The sequence below is a fragment of the Lissotriton vulgaris genome, chromosome 5 (genome assembly GCF_964263255.1).
Source record: "Lissotriton vulgaris chromosome 5, aLisVul1.2, whole genome shotgun sequence".
NCBI lineage: Eukaryota > Metazoa > Chordata > Amphibia > Caudata > Salamandridae > Lissotriton > Lissotriton vulgaris.
The window spans coordinates 1,312,711,194-1,312,732,302 of record NC_141693.1 but is presented as its reverse complement, the minus strand read 5'-3'; the positions used below and the strand labels follow the sequence as shown (position 1 = coordinate 1,312,732,302).

Below are 21,109 nucleotides of genomic sequence, written 5' to 3'. Positions count from 1 at the left end.
GCTTGGAAGGTTTGGATATTACCATGACGTTATTGGCTGCGGAGACTAAGTCCATTCGGGCTGAACTTACTACTTTTCATTCTAGGATTGATGCCATTGACTCTAAAATGTTTGAGATGGAGGGGCGGTTGGACTCTGTTAGTGGCTCGGATCAGGATTTACTCTTTCTCCACAGTAAAATCATTGATTTGGAGGATCGTAGTCGTAGAGACAATATACGTTTTTTCGAGTTTCCGGAAAATATTGAAAAGCAGGACGTGAAGACATTTTTATGTGACGCTCTCCCCACTTTGACTGGGCTTTCTTTTACCCCTCCACTTGAGATCCAGCGTGCTCACAGACTTGGTCCACCACGTTCTGGAGCTTCTGCGAGATCCAGACCAATTATTGCCTGTTTTCTTCGGCATGAGCAGACCAGACAGATTTTATCAATGGCTCGCTCACATGGTTCCTTTATCTTCCAAGGTCATACCATTCATATGGCTGCAGATTTTTCTAAAGAGAATAATGAACGGAGGAAGGCATTTCTTTCCCTGCGGCCAAGACTCCGCCAACTGGATATTAAGTACAGTCTATTTGAACCTGCACGCTTTCGGATTACCTGGAATGGGGAATCTAAAGACTTTTATGATCCTGCTCTTCTTCATCAGCTCTTGGATGATATCAAGTCCAATGACATGGAAACTCAATCTTCTTCCTACACTCAATCTTCTGCATCCAAGGCTTCCTCTACAAACTTGCCACCATCTCATTTGAACGCCTCTCCTGACTTCAGGCAACGTGGTAGGGATATCACCCGTTTGCCTCGCTCTCAAGAAGAGGGACTCAGCTGTACATTCCGTCTCATCTCTTACTAACACACAGCACAGAGACAAATCCAGATCGCCTCTTAAAAATCCCTCTGATGCTGACTGAATTCCTTTTTGTGTTCTACTGATTTTGTTTTTCCATGAGTTGATGGCCGCTCATGTTGTTGATACTGCCCTGCTTCTTGATTTGTCCACTGACACTCCCTAGCACTGCATGATGTGTCTAGATCGCCTCCTTAAGACGCCATTTGATGCTGACTGAATTCTTTTAATGCTTTAATGCTTTATTACGTTTTCTTATTTTATAAGCTTATTACAGTGTTTATTGTTCACAATGCTTTTGTTGCTCGCTTAGCTCACTGAGATTTTACTGCATGGTGTTGTTGTTCTTATATGTTGCTTCATGCTCTATTGTTATTTTCTACTCGTTACAGATTTTAATGCATGGTATAATTAGATTCACTCTCCTTAGTGTCCTATATAGTATTCTGTACACTATTCTTCTATATTTACTAATATGTGATTTACAGTTTACAGTTATTTAATTATTTCAGGTTTTGCTTATTATATACTAGAAGACTGTTCCCATCCCACAAGAGATCTTTCTCTCCTCCTGTTCACTCCCCTAGCTATGGTGTTGTTATTGTTGCCATGCCTATCATCATTTGTTTCATGTATTCATTATTCTGGTTTTATTTGATGTTCTTTGTTTTACTGTTTTCTTGGTTTAAAATTGTGCTTGATCATTTTTCTTTGTTTCTTCTCTGTTGTATGATTTTATGGGGGTTTTTCCTCCTTTTCTTCTACTTTCTATCTCTTTCCCTCCTTTTCCGTGACAATGTTGGTATGTCCCTCATTCCTGTTTGTATCTTATCTCCCCTGCGCTTTATCCTTTTTGCTTCTTTTCACTCTTTTCATGTCCTTCCCATGTAATCTTTGGGATGCTGGGCGTTTTGATGTGTTGGTTATTCTTCTTATTACATTTCGTGACCGACTCCTGTGGAGACGTTCAGCAGTTGGTCCAGACTTTTATGATGATATTTTATTCTCTTATGCTTTATGTATTTCATGTTACAATCTATCCTCTAGGTCCCTATTCTTCTTTACTCGAAGGGGGTCCGGTTCCCCCTGGTGTTGCTCTAAGTGCACCCAGACCCGTAGTTAACAGTCCAGGTTGCTCTTTACTCCTACTGTTCTTACTTATTTTTCCTTTTCTTTTTCCTTCTTTTCTTCTCCTTTTTCCCTCCCAGAGTAACATTTCTCCTTTTTTCTCTCTGCTTTTTCTCTCTGCTTTTCCTCACTTATTGTTAACTTAATCCTATTATCATGCCTTCTATCCATCTGTTATCTGTGGTTTCTTGGAATGTTCACGGCCTCGCCCATTACATAAAACGTAAAAAAGTTCTTTTCTATTTACATTCTAAGCATGTGGATGTGGCTCTATTGCAGGAGACTCATTTGGATGATATTGAGTCTAGTAAGCTCAGCAGAGATTGGGTTGGTAAAGTCATTCATAGTTCAGTCTCTAAACCTGGTCCCACCAATCCTAATCCTATTCGTAAATGCGGAGTCGCCATTCTTTTTCGGAAGTCTCTTCCTTTCACAATTTTAAAGACATGATCGGATCCGGAAGGTCGGTATGTTTTTCTTAAATTGAAGCTTGGCAATTCCTTCCTTTGTCTTGGTTCTGTATACGCTCCACTTGGTTCCAAAAAACAATTTTTCCTTCGACTAAATAGTCTTCTTACGGAAATAAATGCTTCTCAATTTCTCATTGGTGGTGATTGGAATTTAGCACTGGATCCTGCTCTTGACAGAACGAGTTGCATTGACACTATCAACGCTTCTGACAGAGCCATTTTAGGTGACATCCTTGCTGACACTGGTCTGGTTGACCACTGGAGACTAAGTCATCCACAGGATAAAGAATATACGTTTTTTTCTTCTATTCACGATACGTTTTCGCATCTTGATTACTTTCTTCTTTTGCAAGATTCAGTCCGACTTGTTACTGATTCTAAGATTTTAGAAGCAGCTATTTCTGATCATTCTCCTGTCCTTCTGTCTCTAGATTTGGGTCTTATGAATCCAGGGCGCAAATCGTGGCGTTTGAATATCAACAAATATAAAACACCAGCGGGTAAACTTCTTTTGCAATCCCACTTCCGTGATTATCTTCTCAATAATGCAGATTCGGTTTCCTCTAAACGAACGGTTTGGGCAGCTGCTAAGGCAACCATTAGAGGCCAAGTTATGCTGGACGCTGCTCTTTATAATAAAAAGAACGCTGCCAAGCAGACTGAACTGGAAAAGGATATTCACAGACTCTCTCAATTATATATTTCGCAACCATCTCTCCAAAACCGAAAGTTATTGGAACAGGTGCATATGTCTCTCAATACTCTTTTTACTTCTAAGGCGAAATATGCCTTACAAAAAATGAAAGGCCGTCATTATGAACGAGGAGAAAAAGCTGGTCGGTTATTGGCTGCGCAGTTGCGCCAAAGAGAGGCCGCTATGGCGATTCCAGCAATAAGATCAAGTGGTGGTGATCTCCTTACTCGACCACAAGAGATAGTTAAGGAATTCGCCTCATTTTATAGATCTTTATACTCCCCAGGCACTCGGGTAGATAAGATAGTGATGTCTAAATTTCTGGATGAAGTTCATCTTCCGCGGCTCTCCGATGATGGCAGGGCTCTACTTGAAGGAACTATCACAAAGGAGGAAATTTCTTCAGCTATATCTTCCTTACCGTACCATAAAGCTCCGGGAGATGATGGTTTCCCTCCTGAATTTTTTAAATGGACTGGTCAGAGTATGCTTGATACTCTTCATGCTGCCTTTGAGGAAGCCGTGGAGGAGTCTTCTCTTGGTCCTATCTCTAACAAAGCCATCATAGCAGTCTTGCCAAAACCTGGCGAAGATCCTCTATTGTGTAGTAGTTATCGTCCTATATCTCTTTTAAATTCTGATGTTAAGATTCTTGCCAGCATTCTAGCATCACGACTCCGCGAAGTTGTGCCTTCCTTAATACATAATTCCCAAGTAGGTTTTGTTCCCGGTCGTTCCTCCCGTAATCATTTACATACTCTCTCCCATGCCCTATGGTCAGCTAAAAACCTTGCAGATGATGCCCTCCTTCTTTCTTTAGATGCTGAAAAAGCATTCGGTCGTATTGAGTGGGAATACCTTTTAACTATAATGCAAACATTTGGATTAGGTGATCAGTTCATAGCCAAAATAAGACTACTTTACGATAGCCCATCTGCCCAAGTTAACTGTGGAGGTTTTCTCTCTACTCCATTACCTATTCGGCGAGGTATCCGTCAAGGTTGTCCACTCTCCCCTCTTCTTTTCCTTTTGGCTATGGAACCTCTGGCTGCTGCAATTCGTCAATCGGATGCTGTGGTGGGTGTTCCTCTTCCAATTGGTCATTCAAAAATGTATTTATATGCGGACGATATTCTCCTTACACTTACTAATCTTCTGCGATCTCTCCCTGCTCTCCTCCGTGTCATTGATGATTTTTCTTCTTTTTCTGGCTATAAGATAAACTGGGACAAAAGCGAAGCCTTACCTATGTCCCTTGGTACTACAAAGGATGCAATCTCTGGTTTTCCATTTCACTGGCAACCTTATCGGTTTAAGTACTTAGGAATACTGCTCAATAGGGGATTGGATAACGTTGTCACGGACAATTTATCTCCCTTGATTGTGCAAATGCAAAGGGACTTCGATAAATGGAAGGCCCTGGGTTTATCCCTTTGGGGACGGGTTCAGGCGATTAAGATGGTCACCTTACCGCGTTTTCTTTGTGTTCTGGGTATGCTCCCTTTGACTATTCCTTTGGCTACTCTTCGGTCCATTGATTCCAAAATTTAACTTTTTATATGGAGTACAGTTAAACCACGTCTCACCTTTGCAAAATTAAAATCCCACCAATTGCAGGGAGGTTTGGGTCTTCCCTCTATCAAGCACTTTTCCCTTGCCCTTCATCTTTCCCATCTTTCTTTCTTTTTACCTAAGTCTAAAGACATCCCTCAATGGGTGCCACTTGAACACCATTTATTGGCTTCTGACCCTGGTTTGTCCCTTTTATATGGCAAGGGTTCCAGTTCTCTTGACCCCAAAAATCCTATCTTATCTGCCATGTTTAAGTCTTGGCAAAGAAGTCACCATCTCCTTAAATCTAATTCGCGGCTTCACTTTAATGCTCCTATATGGTCTAATTCGGCTGTTCGAGGTCGAACTGTATCCTGGCCTTTATGGCAGGAAGCTGATATTCATTCCTTGGAACAACTGTTTCATGGTGACCATTTTAAATCCTTTTCCCAATTAAATGAGGAATTTCATCTACCGCCCTCTCAATCCTGTAAATATTCTCATCTTCAGCAAGCTATCACAAAACATCTAAGTTCCCCACCGGAATTGTTGTCCGCTTCTCCTATTTTGTCTTACCTGAGTTTATGGGGAACTTTTAAGGGTGTCACTTCTGGTCTTTATAAGACTTTTCTGCACCCTCTATTTTCGCATTCCCTTTCGAAAACTCTTCAATTGAAATGGCAAACACGCCTCTCGGTGACATGCTCAGATACTCAATGGGATCTCATTTTGGAAGGATTACATAAGGGTGTTCGTGAAGCTCGCCTTAAATTTTGTATTTTAAAAATTCTTCATGAATGGCACTGGTCTCCGGTCAAATCACATCATGCTAAGTTACTCTCGCATTCCTTGTGTTGGAGATGTTCTGCTTCCGGCTGTGACATAACGCACATTATATGTGAATGCCCTCGTACCAGATCATTTTGGCTTTTTGTACGAAACACTTTGGCTCATTCTATGTCATTGCCCTTACCCTTTACCTCTGCAAACATAATTCTACATGACTTTCGTGGCCTTTCCAAGTTTACTAAACCACAGACCGTCTCCTCCATACTGCTTTAGCCACGGCAAAAAATTGTATATTGCGTCACTGGAAATCTTCCTTACCTCCTTCTCAGGAGGAATGGTTGGTGGCAATGATACAAACAACCTCTTATGAACGTATAATTTACAGTCTACAGGACCAAGCTTCCATTTTTCTTCAAGTATGGTCCCCATTCCTGGAAACCACAGTGGATAATGACTATCTCTACTCCTTCTTCTACGACTACTCTTCCTCCTTAAATTCACCTTCCTTGTAACATGCTTACTTTCTCTTCCTCCTCTCTTTCCCGCTTCTTATCATTTTTCCTGCTTCCATCTCTCTTAACAACTAGTTTGTTACTCTGGGGCTTCCTTTCTCTTCCTTTCTCTTTCTTTTTCCTCTTTTCTTTTCTTTTTTAACTTGAATTTCACCTTATAAATACTAGAGGATGTGTTGTTTTATGCCTCCTTTGTGTTATATTTTATGAATGACTTCCTCATTTATACTGTGTTCCATTTCTTCCTCTGCATATGTATCTGCATTTGTGACTTATTTGAAATTTTCTTAAAAAACAATTTCAACAAGTAAAGAACTCTAATGAGGCAGAACAGAATCTAAAGAACTGCCTGACAGAAGTATTTCAATGGATGGAGAAATACCCTGGAATGATATTGGTGGCACTTGTGCGAATGTGCGTCACTTGTGCCTTACTATTTCACTTTGTCACGGGGTTGTGTGGTGGCAACTGGTGTAACTCTCTGAAACAAGATCTACATGGGCACATACTGAGGCCACCGTTGCACAACTCATGTGTCCCAGATGTCACTTGACACTTTTAAACACTTGTCGTCACGCAGGCCGGAATAAGGGTCTGCCAGACCAAATTCCTTGGTTTCTAACACTAACTTTTTTGGTTTCCACTTGTGCTGGAGAATGTCAGTTCAACTTAAAAGTGGAACTTGTACAATAACCTGTATTAATTGTACCATGTACTGAGTGAGTTCCTTTGTATCAATTCTAGCCCTGAAGAGTTGGAGAGCACTGTTTCTCTGATGAAACACGTGTCGGCTGGCTGCTCTCTGTGCCAATACACATTAAAGGAACCAAGAAAACGATAGCGAATTTTGTTTTGTTATACTGAATACGAATATACACAGTTCATGTTTGACTTTTTATGTGTGCACAGGACTGTTGCAATTGTTGTATGTGGTTGGTTTTCCACCACAAATTAAGGGGTTAGAAGGGTCGCCTTTTTCCTGTTAGCACCATCATAAATTGATCTATGTGCAATTGACTTCCATAAACTGTGCAGAGCGCCACCAGTTCCACTACACTAAAACCCTAGCTTTTTGTATCAGATGTTTATCCATGCAGTCAATTTAGTAAATAGAGATATATGCCAAGTATGGAAGAAAATATGTTGGCTGTTGCTCTTTGAAACTGAAAGTCTTTGCCTTTTCTGACAATTCTGGTTACTTCACCTCTGATGCATATTTCTTCCCCCACTGATGGACTACTTTTCATTATCCACAGCTTTTGAAGGTCCTTGATACCGGAACTTGAAAGTTACTTTTTCATGCCAATTTGCATAATTTGTTAGAAATTTCTCTCTGCTTTATTTGCAGTATAAAAGTTGCTCTTCCTGCCCTGCAACAATTAGCTGTGACTCAGACTGATTAATCACTTTAAAAGTTCAGTTGGCACCTTTTTGGTATGGAAAAGGAGGTGTAATAACACTCAGTCCTTTGGACATGTTGTGTATTTTCTTTACAATGTTCTTCCTGTAAAATTGTTTTCGTTTATAAGCTTTGTTTGAAATTAAGAGGTTCCTTTTCTTGAGGTAATTTGAGGTCATTCTAAGGGAGTCCAATCAGCATCCATAGCTTTGTGGTGATCTATAGGGTGTCAATGCAATCCACTTTCTAATCTTTTTGCGACCATTGTTTCTTGAATGTTTTATGTTTGATGGATGAATAATTTGGTTAACGTGGTTCACTACATGTCCAAATCTACTCTCCTTTCTCGTACATTCCTAATAATTAAGAGAACGGATAAGGTGAATGACTGCCTTTCTCCTAGGTTTCTCCATAGTGCACACTTCACCTCGGTCAACTCACTCTGCATCAGGTAGATTTGTAGGTACTGAATGTGAATGTGAGCAGGGTACAAACAAAAGAGTAGCAACTATATTGAGGAGCATTTAAATAGATTTGAGGGGTTTGCTTATACCTAATACAAAGTCATTCTGGTGATAAATTTCACCATTATTCATGCAAATACCTTTCCATTTATATTGTAACGGACACCTTCTCCGTAGCATGTTTAAGGAATTAAAGGCGTACTTTTATTTGTGAAAACATTATTGATCATCGATAAATATGAAAGCAGGACAGCCATCCATTGAATAGAGGGATCAGGTTCTTCCAGAAATGTTTACTATGTTGTTACTTTGTTTATTATTTGGATCTAGTAACCGGGGTCCTCAATCAATATCTTTATTATTCCCAGTGGGTGGGCTGCAGTTATTATCATTATCGGAATGTAGAGCATTCAGAATCTTTCTTTCAAGTGGCTCTTTTAAAAGATCCATACAATCATTAACCTCTGCTTGTGAGAGTGATACTTCTCTCTTCAATCGATCACTCCATTTTCTCTAATTGTTGATGTTCGAACAATTTATATTCTGTCTCAACCTGTTTCATATGAAATTCGTCAGCTAGCAGACATTCTCTCAAATCATGCTTCCATTAGTTCAGGCAGGACTGTAGCGCACAGCCAATGTATGCAGATGTGTCTCTTTGCATGCTGGTGGGATTGAACCACAAGCCTACAATGAAATTGATCTTTTTTGGTTTCTGGTGTAGCCCAAGAATACATGCATCTGATTCGAGACTTCCAGCCACAGATGCCATACCTTAGAATTATCCCCAGGAATCAGACTGAAAACAGAATTTGTTTTTGAGCAGTACCCCTGCGCACCAGTAGGTGGCGTTTGGCTCCGAGTGGTGCTGTTTGGTTCCACATGGCGCCGTCCGAGCCAAAGTGACACTTCTGGTGCCTGGATAAGTACACCCCAGCACTCTGATGTCTGTTCTTTTCTTTCTATTCTGTCAGCTCAGGTCTGGAGAAGAGCTACCCTAGTCACTTTTTGCCTGACCTTTTATCAGAAAATATTTAAGATATTGTCTACTGGTGTGGCAGGTATGTCTGCGAAGAAGGCTGGTTTTTAAGCCCTATGCCGCCTGTCACAAGCAAATTCCTCCAGCATGACCATAACATCAATACCTGCGTCGATTGTTATGCCATTCACCCAAGGCCTTAGGGTTGCGTTCCCTCAGGCTCATTGATGTTCGAAGCCGCTACAGTCTCGATATCAGTCGAGAGCAAGGTCCTGGGGTCAGTCACAGAGCCACTCCACAAGCACTAGTTGTTGCACTCAGTCGTCTGGGTGTTTGGGTAAGTCTCGTAAGCACAAACAGAACAAGAAGTTGAAGATATTTTTGACTTTGCCCTGTCTGTCAGTCATCCAACAAGATGAGGGAGCATCTGCAATCGGGACCTGGATCCGAGGTTGAGCTTGCACCTGGGCTGTCTCTGCGTCTCCTGGAGCTTTCAGGAGATGCAGTGACTCCCACCCAACTTCAAGAGTTTTATGAGGCTGCACACCTCATATTTGGGTGGCCCATTCCCGCTGAAGCGCCTTCGAGCCTCTGGTCTTCCACTGTCTGTTTTGCTCTTGGAGCCAGTTCAGCTCCTTGAAAGCCCACTGCTGAAGACCCCGGCACCCACTGGTGGCGCTACCACCATTCTCATCCCTGACTCCAACATTGAGCTGAATGGGCCACGTCCAGCGCAGACTCCAGTTCTGACTGGAGGCATTCTGTCCAGGCCGTAGCCTATGTCCTCTTCCTGTGGGTTAGGAATTTGAGATAAATGGGTGGCGCCAGTGGACCCTGAAGAATGCCCTCCCACTAGATGTCACAGAGGACACCTGGTGTGAGGATTTGGAGGATGTCAGTTAGCTAGACACCTCCAGAGATACTGGCTTGGTCTCTCCTCCTACTGTTGCTGTGGTGGCGAGGAGGGCGGCAGAGTTCCTGGATCTTCAGTTGCCCTCCGTGGCGGTAAAGACAACATTTTAATAGAGGTGCTTCAGCCGGAAGTCTCCCCTTCTGAACCGCCTCTCACATTTAATGAATCCCTCACAGACAGCCTAATCTGCAGCTTCCTAGACTCTTTAGTTTGCCATTTGATCATCATGGGCACCCAGTGGGGAGGCAGGATACACCATCACCTACGAAATTCAAAACACTCTTGTTTGCTCAAGCTCTGTCTGCCCTTGACCCAGGAGACTGAATGATTGCATTGGGCTTGCAGGACGCATACTTACACATCCCTGTCCTTCCTGACCACAGATAATACTTTGGGTTCACTGTAGATCACAAGCCTTTAAGTTCGCCGTACTCTATTTTAGCATTACCAGCGCCCCTCGGGTGTTCACCAACTTGATTGTGGTGGTTGCAGCTCATCTGCTTATATCAGGGCTGCCAGTCTCTAAATCTCCCCTCCCCGCCCCCAATCTCGACTACTGGCTGGAGGCGGGCTAATCCCAGGCAGTAGTCTCCCACCTCCACAGTACAGCACACCTCCTGCACTCCCTGGGGTTCACTATCAATGTGCTGGAGTCGCACCTTACCCTGTTCATCGGAGTTATTCTGGACACAGTGCAGTTTCGGGCTTATCCTCATGAACTGCGGGCCCAGGATATTCAGGTTATAATACCGATGTTTCAGCTTCTATCCTGGATTTTGGGCAGACAGACTCTGAGGGTGCCCCATCGTGCTTGTGATACATGCCTGCTGGCATATGTGGGTTCTGCAACGGTACCTGAAGTTCAGTGGGTGCAGCATCGGGGGAATCTCTTAGACATGGTCCAGATCTCAGAGGGCAGTGTAATAGATCTTGCTTGAGAATCTATTCAAAGGTAAGGAATATGCGGGTAGAAGTCCATCAGATGAATAAGTTACTTACCTTTGGGGATGCCTTACTGACCCATCCATCCTTCCCGCTGTGTGGATCGATTTATATGTACCAAGCCGCTCCCTCTTCAAGGCCTTAGTTCCACACACCAGGGGTCAGTGTTCTTCGTGGCTCTGCACTCCTGGCATGGAAAGTCGCAAAATTAAACAGACGTCCGCACGCTAGGGGTGGCGCCTGTATAGGGACTGCACGCACCATTTCCGGCGTAGACAATGCTATGCGGAACCGAATGACGCCACCTAACGGCGCTCAGGGGTTCTGTTAACAAAAAATGTCCAGATCCAGTCTGACACCTGGGGATAAATCTAAGGTAAGGAATCTGCGGCTTGTTAGTCTCTACCAGATAAGGCTTTACTGTAGGTAAGTAATATGTTCTTTAAAGTCAGAGAATCTGTTCCACTGCTTTTTGAACCTGTGCCCCTTATTGTCTCTAGAATTCCAACACATTAAAACACACTGAATCATTTGTAAGAGATCCTTGCTGTCAGTTAGACATTTTGAACACTCATGTCTTCGTTAACATATTGCTAAGGGTGAAATGGGCTCGATAATTACATTTGTATGGTCTATTTCAAACTCTAATTGCTAGCTCTGTTCTTATCGTAAACTAATATCTTATAGTGTTTGCCAACTGTTCCCCAGTATCCCTTTCCTATTTTGTTAAGGAATGAAGGGTAATTGTTGGACTGTCTTGGTGGAGTGCTCTATACAGGATATCACTCTCACTTTGTTTATCAAAGTGATTCTGGTGATCTCCCATGAAATCCCTCCTAAGTAATTTCGGTGCCTGAGCTAGTCTGGCATGCACCAAATGACGTGCCTTTGGTCCAGACTGATTTTTGGCTTAATGAAATGTTTAGAACTTATCTCTACTTTATAGGTCTGCCATTATTTTGCAGCCACCTTTGATTCATTATCTGACACATATCTCGCTGGGTAGTTTATGAAACAGAAGAAGGTGTCCTAATTCCAAATCATTCCAGAATGGTACTCTTTAGTACTTTCTCCTCTACGTTGCCCTGTCCCACATAGAAGGCAACAATGATAATTACGTAACTTTAGTACTGTTCTTACGGGGGTACGTAAACTGAGTTCTCAATGGTCCTCCGCTATGACAGAGACCTCTTGACCTACTGTTGGTCATCAAGGCACTTCAACTAGTGCTATAACTGTGAAGCAAAATAAAAGCAGTCGATGTCTGGTAATGACAGGTTCCATTAATCATGCGTTAGCTTGAAAATAGTAAACTGTATTACTGGACGTGATCCAGTCTATATATTAAAGATGTCAGCAAGTGCTTTATGTAAAAAAAAATAGCAACTTCTAGGTTGGGCACTTAACACCCAGAAAGATGCAGCACTATTTTATCAAACTAACTCAACTCATTAAAGACAGTGGCAGGGTGTTACAGAAGATATTAACTGTTTCAACCCCTTCATGACTCTGCCAATGTTAATATACCTATTATCTTTCTGTGTGTGAGGTGTAGGCATTCCAATATTATTCAAGGTACTAGGCTTCCAGGTCATACTTGTGCAGGCAGGTCATCAGCTGCACAGTTTGCCAGTAATCTCCGTGATTTAGACCAGTTGGTATGTATACCAGATACTTCACCATATTCCTCTAAACATTTCAACATCTGTGGAACAGAACTCTCAGGGTCTCCCAAATATACCAGTGTATCCTATGCATATAATAAAAGCTCGTGGGTCATGAATCCTGTCCTTATACTCCAGTTCGGCATCTCCTTTCCAACCACTTCAACCAGCAGCTCTAAGTACAGACTGAATAGGAGCTGGGTTCAGGTACTGGGCCCTAGCTGTCAGATTTTGAGACTACTTTGCCTATCGTAACCTTTATTCTTCTGTGAGAATAGAGCATCTTGATGCATGTAATAAACACTGGTCCAAAGTTAGTCCCCTCGAGTGCTAAAAATAAAGTCTTCCAGCCAATGGCATTGAATGATTTTTCTTTTCGATGTAGGCTGGTGCATATTCTTCCTTCTGTAGTGCTGGACATGGTCAAGCCTACATATTCGCTTTGTTGCTTCTTTGATTAACAAATCCAGATTGATCCTGATGTCTCAATGTAGAAATTACTTCAAGCTCCCTCTATAGCTTGGCTAATTATCTTTACCTCAACTTTATTCATAGTCCAGGTGTTCCTACAATTTATAGTATGTATTCCTGATCACACTTGAGCACCTTCTGTATCATATCTTGGCACATCTTTCTGACAACTGGCCTGTTCTCAACGCCTCATCCCACACCTGTAGCAATTTGTCAAGAAAAAAATCTGGTCAACATAAATAAAACTCTACCAGTAGCCCGCCCAAACTCTGAAACTTTTCTCCCTGCTTGGTTTTAAGCCTATTTTCGAATTCCTTCTTAGTGTAGTCTCCAGTACCTGTCACATCTAAGGCATCTATAACAACAGGCCTGCTCTGTTTAGTAATGCCCTAATACATAGCCTGAAACTGAAAATTCTAAACCAAGATTTCAGAAGTAATGATAGAGTATCACTTTTTTGGCCTCTTGTATCTTTCCCAACTTGTCCCTTATTAGCTGGATATCAGTGCGTGGGTATTCTTTCTTAACCAGGAAATAATCTTCCCTCACTCGCTGACATCTTTGTATAGTCTCTTTGGGTACTATGTGTTTAAAGATTTATCAAATGTATTATTGTACTGACTTGCGTTTCTGTTTAGTAATTGCCATGGGCAGCTGCTGGGATTTTGGCTCCCTCCACGTCATCTTTGCTATTTTTCACTGCAGGTCCCAAGCTGCTCACTACAATTGTCAGCGTTCCATAAATGCCCAACTTGTGCACTTCCCTTGCCACCAACGCCTTTCCTTCCAGTTGATTTTGCACTTGTAGAGATGGTTCTCCAATGAGTTTCAAAATATTGTCAGTTTAACTTCAAGCATGTCTCTAAATTCCATGTCCAGAAGAATCTCAGTTCTGAAACTTCAAGTTTTGACTCAGTGTCTCCCTTTATGTTGAGTATAAATAAGGGACCATGGTGAATTAACTAATAATGTACTATCCGGGAATTGGGTATTGGAGCATCTGTCGCATAAACTCTGGTTCACAAATGAATAGTTTAGTGTAATACATGACATTTGGATGGGGGAGTAAAAGGTTGAAGCTCTGTCTGTGTTTTCCAGATGTTAACTGTTTCCAATATGCAAACCATTGCAAACAGCTGCGCTGAGCGCCTATGTTCAGGGCACGTTTTTCAGGGACTCCTGTCGATTGACCATTACACAATTTAAAGTTGCCTACCCACAGCATTAGGATGTCTAGTCCTAGCTTCATCATATTAAGCAGACTTGGCGGTGTGGAGGCATAGGAACTATATTCGGAGCATACGTGTTTTTACTTTCATCCATTTGCCCACAAAGTAAAACATACTGCCATCAGCACATCCCACCCCCTCACTCTAGCCCGGGGGTGTCCTTGAGACATTGCAACTATGTCCTGCAAATCCTAGAAAAACTTAACAATGTGGTTGCATCCAACAGCTACTGCTGTCTTTGTCACCAACCTTCTTTCTTGGAGAGACATCTTTTCTGCTGTCACTTTTGGATAGTGCTCCATCATCTCGTACCACCACACGTTCATGGGTGGCATCCACACCTGCATTTTCTGAGTCATTAGTTTATCTTAATACTCTAACCTTTGATATGTTCTCCATATGTTTCCTATTGTGTCTCCCTTGTGGTCCCTTTTGTCCATCCAGACAATCAAAATGCTGTTTACGGAAACCTAAAGAAATGTGCTTTGCCAGCATTAATCATATTAGCTTATCAGAAAAAAGTAGCATATTTTAGGCCTTCTAGAGCCTCCTTTTCAATGCTTTAAAGTATTTGCATTTGCATTGAACTAGTTGGGTGTAGTCTGGAAATGTCAGTATTGCTTGGTCATCAAACTGTGCTGCTCATTCATTCCTTGTTCTTGGCAATATTGCATCTCTGTCACAATAGTTTATTAGCTGTTCATACCCTGCTGCGGAGCACCTGTTTTCGGAGTCTGGGCTAATGCTGTAAAGGCACTTTCAATGTAATATGTTGGAAAGGCCTGGCAACTTCAGTGTTTCATATATCAATCGAGATATCCCTTCATCCCTTACCTCTACTAATTGTGTAGACTCTTGGGCCAGATGTACGGCCATTCAGTTTAGCGAGTCGAAGAAAATAGCGACTCGCTAAACTTAATGTACAACAGTGTGTCTGACACTGTTGTGATTCCCAATTGGGTCGCAAATTGCATGCCTCATGAATATCAATGAGGCCGCAGCAATTTGCGACCCTATTTGGAATGGCTAGCACTCCCAGGGATGGTGGCCTGCTGGGGTCAGCAGACCACCATGTCTGGGACTGCTTTTAAATAAAGCAGTTTTTCTTTCTGTTTTAAATGCAGCCCGTTTTCCTTAAAAGGAAATGGGCTGTGTTTAAAAAAGAAAAATTAAACTTTTGAGTTTCATTTTTAAGGGCAGGCATTGGTTCCTGGGACCACTGCCTGCTCTTAAAAAATATTTACGCAGCCATTCACAAAGGGAAGTAGGTGGTAAACTGAAAGTGTTTTTTGCGGCCACAAATGTGGTCGCAAAACAACAATGCATGGCACGGTGACTCGCTATTACGAAGGTACTCCCCTTCCTAACAGCGAGAGTCGCAAATGCTATTTGCGAGCCAGTGACTTGCAAAATTTCATTTGTACATACCTGGAGCCTTTTTTACTATCTCAAACGGGCCGATCTCCTGCTTGTGGACGCAAAAAGGGGTTGTACATCTGGCCCTTAGAGGTTAATTAGACACTAGAGCATTTCCTTGTCAATGCTCATGATGGTTTCTACAACTTCCCTGCCTGTTTTATTCCTCTTTGACATTTTATAAGGCTGCTCTTATTGGGGGCATCAACACTAAGGCCTATTCAACAAAAATCCCTAGTGACTTATAGTATATCTACAGTTGTCTGCTCCGCTTCACTCGTCAGACTGTGTGTTGCCCAATATGCCTCTGTGCTCTCACCCCCCATGCCAGGTTGTGCTCTGTCAAATCTTATGTACTTGCGTTGGTTTTCCTGCCTTTTCTTTCACCATGATGTATCACAATTCTAGTGCTCTTACAGCAGAAAGTTTATCCCAGGTCTGATATTCCAAATTTTCATTCTTTGTCTTCGTGTCCTCCACAGCTAGCCCTCTCAAATTCTTTAATCTTTAGGGAGCTACCAAATGCAAGAACTTGCTCTTGTCAACAAACTGTTATCTGTTTCCGTGGTTTCAGCTACAAGTAACAGTTCTTGTCCGATGGAATGCATTCAGATTCTTGTCCAGGCTCCTGGTTCCATAAGCAGAGGCCCTTGTTCCTTAAAATAACAACAAAAAACTGTCTCTTTAATTTTAATATGCACTGTTTTGGCTTTTCACGCACCTGTGTAAGTTTATCTTCAGTAGTTGTGCTATAGTTACACACCACTCCACAATGCCAGATGAGCTATGGATCTGTCACCTGTCCTCTGCTGCTGTTCCATACTTCTTCTCTCTGTAATCATGTCATGGTACTCTTCTGCTCATTGGAACAAGGCCTATCCTGGCAGTGCTTCAAGTGTGGGCCTATCTGCAGGAAGTGGCACACCTTCTTTAGCCAAATATTTAGAGGACAACAACCTATTAGACCCCACCCAAACAGGATTCAGAGCCACCAACAGTACAGAGGCCACACTACTGACTGTCACAGACAGCATTGGAAACTCCCTGGACCAGGGCAAAGCTGTGGCCCTGATCCTGCTAGACCTGTCGGCAGCCTTCGACACAGTCGCACACCACCACCTACTAGAAAATCTGAAAGGGAAAGGGGTAAACGGGAAAGCCCTTGAATAGATTGGCTCTTTCCTACATAACAGAACTCAGATGGTACAACTTGGAGCCTTCCTATCCAAGCCCAAGCAACTCAAATGCGGGGTCCCGCAGAGAGCATCCCTCAGTCCCACACTGTTCAATGCCTATGTATCACCTTTGGCACAAATTGGAACAAAATGGGGTCTGGGGGTATGCTCCTATGCCGACGACACGCAAATCACAATCACACTGGGGAAAGGGCATGAAGACAGCAAACTCAGACTTAACAACTGCCTAACAGAAATGGCCGCTTGGATGGCAAATCACTGCCTCAAGCTAAATGCAGACAAAACTAAGATTCTACTCTTCGGTGAAGCCAAACACATTTGGGATAATTCATGGTGGCCCGCCACATTGGGAGATGCACCTGCACCCAAGCAGTCGGCAAAAAACCTAGGCATCACGATCGACGATACACCATCCATGGAGGCCCACATCCGAACCCTATGCGGGAAAAGCTTTGCCACTCTGAAACTTCTGAGAAGACTCTTCCCATGGATCCCCATGGAAAGCAAGAAATCAGTCACACAGGCCCTACTGGTCAGTAGGTTGGAGTACGGAAATGCCCTCTTTGTGGGCATGCCAGACTACCTATTTAAACGACTACAGGTAGTGCAGAATGCTGCAGCCAAGCTAGTATGCAATAAAGGCAAATACAGCTCTGCCAAAGAATGCCTAAAACAACTCCACTGGCTGCCCATGCACCAAAGAGCCTGCTTCAAGCTCATTGGCCATGCCCATAGATCACTCAACACGGGCCCATTGATTCTTCAGGACCGAATACACGTCTACTCCCCCGCCATACCACTAGATCACAACACCTCGCCCTTGCAAAAACATAGAAAATAAAAAAGTCCAAGGCAGGAGGACGAACCTTCTCCTACCTGGCGGCATGACAATGGAACGAACTCCCAGTGGAACTCAGACTAACCAACAACTATAATATCTTCAGAAAAACTCAAAACACACCTCTTCCCCAGATAATAATTCCCTACACCTGACCATCCCACCGACTACTGTAATCCTCAGCGCTGTGACATCCCTCGGGATAAATGTTGCGCTCTATAAATAAATATCTTATCTTCGCTGAATTCACTGCAGCCTCAGCCGTAAGACCCGTCCTGGTCCTTTATTTCTCTCTGCACCCAATGATGCACAGCTTTGCTCTCTAAGCTATGCAGCTCATAAAATGTAAGCGCATCTGCTGCCTTTATCGCCTTACCCCTCCTTCAGAGAAACATTCAATCTGGACAGCGGCAGATGATTCTTCATTGCATCTCAACAGCTCTCAGAATTGTTCAAATTGTCTTCACTATAAGAAGTAAGATGTGAGGCCTTACAAAGTCATGCAGCTCAAATTTACCCAAACTCCTAATCTGTCTTCATTTTGTTGAGATTTAAGGTCCTCCACATACATCCTCAGGGACACTTTATTTAGAAATGTTTATCAAATAGAGATGACTGGGTGAATACATGGCTGTGGAGATCTGTAAACGATAGCTGATGAGATTGTGTAGTCAATCCTGAGTCACTCTTGAGGGAATGGCTCCTCTGGTAAACCTCAAATCTTAACTAACTTCTCTGTTTATTGATCAATGGTTATTATTGATCAATGGATATCTGCTCTTTTCCTGTGAGACTCTATTATTGCTTGAGAAATGTAATTTATTGTCTCTCTTAAGTAATGTTTTTCACTTTTGTTTTTCTCTACTTAGGTGCAGAAGCATGGCCTCCTGGAGTTTGTCTGAAGTATGTTGGTGGCGACCAATTTGGCCATGTAAATATGGTGCTAGTCAGGTCGCTGGAATCCCAAGAAATGACAGATGTCAGTGTCCAGATGTGCAGCCCAAGCAGCGCTGGAATGTTCCAGGGGCAGTGGCGCATGTGCACTGCCACAGGACTCTACTTTGGCGGTGAGTTGCATGTCTTTATACACTCAACACACACCAAATTAAGTTGGGCTTGATGTTGGGACCTACCGAAGGAGAAGATCCTCCTTATTTGCTTGCAGGCATCAGCAACCACATGGTTTGATGAGCAGTGAGTTGATGTTTTTCGATTCAGGATGCAGCCATCCATCTTGGCATTTCTTGCTCCATCCTGGTCATCCAGTTCTCTTGATATTGTTATGTCACAAGTTATCCCCACCCCTACCACCCCTTTTTAGCACACCTGTTTGAATGGACTGCTTTAATTTATTTGTTTTCCGAAAAGCTCCATGTTAAAAGATTAATTTAAAAATGACAACTTGTGATTTAACCTCTGGAATAGGATCTTTGGACACTAGATCATGAGCCTGCGCTTTAAATATAAGGGAGTAAAGACAGTTTGAGATGCAATGTATTTTAATAAAATCACAAAGAATTTAGTAACCTATATTTTATACATGTTAAATTTTATTTTCAAAACCATTTATTTTTCGTTTACATTTCTTTATTAATTTCAGGATAGACATATGACATATGTTCCATAAACCCTGCTGCAAGCTCCGCCAGGCGGAAAGCTAAGACGATGGCCATAAAACCAAAAAGGCAAGGACTCCATAAACAACAAACCTCCCCCACCCTCCATTCACCCCTCCCTCCCCGTCTGAAAGCTAATGGCACGCTTTACCAAGCTCACCCCTGATTGTCTAGCCATGTGTGTCCTGAGATGACTCATCGTTCGAAGGTTCGTTCTGAGGCGGGTCTGCCAAATGTAGAAGTCTTAATATTTCGGGCAGGTGAGTTCCTTGAATTCCGAAGTCAATAGTGATAGGATGGATCTCCACAGGTCATAGGAGGCCCGTGGGTTAGCCAATGAAAGATTTTTCCCATCCCGAGAACCCCCTACAGTCTGTGCAACCATCCAACATAGCTAGGCGGCGTTGTTTTCCCCAGTTAGATAGGATGTTTTGTAGAGCCGCCAACCATTTCATTTTTAAAGTGGCAAAGAAAGTTTCTAAATATCAGCGTGTATATTTGCAGATATACACAAGCACAAAAAGAAAGATTGTAATTGCATGAATGTAGTGCTTACTTAAGTACTTTATGGTGAGTAGTTCGCTGTTATGTTAGCCATGTTTATAAAGTGTTTATACACCAAATGTTTCATGGCACTAAGAATAAATGTTTGTGAATGTGATGAGAGGCTTGAAAACATTCAAAGAAGTCCAAGAAGCAGCAGGAGAAACAGCCAAGTCTTTAAAGATTCCTAAAATGTTTAAACTCTGTTTTGGCATGGAGCTGAGCAGGAAGGAAATCCTATGCATTGGCGCCAGAAATGAGAAATTATGTCCTGCAAGCCAGTTTACACCAAACCTGGGCACTGTTGCATGTGAGAGTGAATGTCTGCCAATCTGTTTTGCTTCAACATCTGAAGTCAGTCAATTTATGGCCCCAAATCCCACGCAACCAGTTTTAAACTAAATTCTTTGTTTGACTTACAGCCATTGTAGCTCATTTAAAAGACGTGTAACCTGGTCTTGTAGAGGCGTTAAAGGGAAGTCTAGCTGGTGCATTCTGTACAAGCTAGAATCTGGACAAGTCTCATTTGGATAGTTCAAGATAGATGGCATTCGTACAATCAAATTTAAGCCAATAATGGCTGCTATTATTTCTTGAGGGATCTCTGAGAAGTAGGAGAGTAACTTTCTAGTTGTCTGCCAGAGAAAAATGCAGTTTGGATCCACACAATTGATTTGAGGTTTTATAGATAGCTCTTGATGAACGACTCCTTACAGACGTTTTGATGATTTCTCTGGGGATCGGATAAAAATCCCATGTCCATAGGCCAATAATGATGAGTCTACGAGTATTAATGACTACTTTTTAGGTTTTGCCTCGCCAAAAAGATGCGCTCTGCGCATCTTTTTCGCGCAGGCGAAAACCTGATGAGAACTGTAGTGTGCTTTGGGTCGGCCCTCGTCATTCATTGGCTGGCTCCGTAAATGGAGCCTAGCCATTGGATGAGGGGCCTGTCCGTCAATGCCGGACCAGACACGGGGGCGTTCCCGACATTCTTTGGCTTTTGCCGACGTCACGCGACGTCAGGCGAAAGCCGGGAACGCCCCCGAATCTGTTCCGGCATTGCCGGCACTTCTGCGTCTCTCCTCCCCCGTTTCCCGCCCGTGACTGGCCGGCCGGCCAATCCTAGCGCGGCCGGCCGGAAGTGCCCGCCCCCGGCAGCCCGGGGGAAGAAGGAAGACGGCAAAAAGTATGGTGGCGCCCGCGGGGCTCCCGTGGCCTGGAGGGAACCCCGGCAATCGGAGGACAACACCCGTCTACACACCCCATGGATATCAAGCTCTGACCTCCACTCACCACTTTTTCGGATTCCAGATGTCTGGGCTGCCCAGCCTGTCGCTGCTCGCCTCCCAGACCGATCGTCACGGTGCTCTGCTAGAGGTGCCTCGAGATCCTTCGAGGTTCCGCTGCCTTGACGCTCTGCCGATTTGGAATGCCTTGTCCC

General features: G+C 43.0%; 1 protein-coding gene across 4 annotated transcripts in view; it reads left to right on the top strand.

Annotated features, from left to right (window-relative positions):
• Positions 1–21,109, top strand: part of ILRUN (inflammation and lipid regulator with UBA-like and NBR1-like domains) — a 265,986-nt gene that overhangs the window by 35,435 nt on the left and 209,442 nt on the right. For all 4 annotated transcript variants that reach the window (XM_086923208.1, XM_086923211.1, XM_086923209.1 and 1 more), the window contains one exon: positions 18,376–18,573. In XM_086923208.1, coding sequence (XP_086779334.1) covers positions 18,376–18,573 — 198 coding nt within the window. The remainder of the gene's footprint in view (positions 1–18,375; positions 18,574–21,109) is intronic.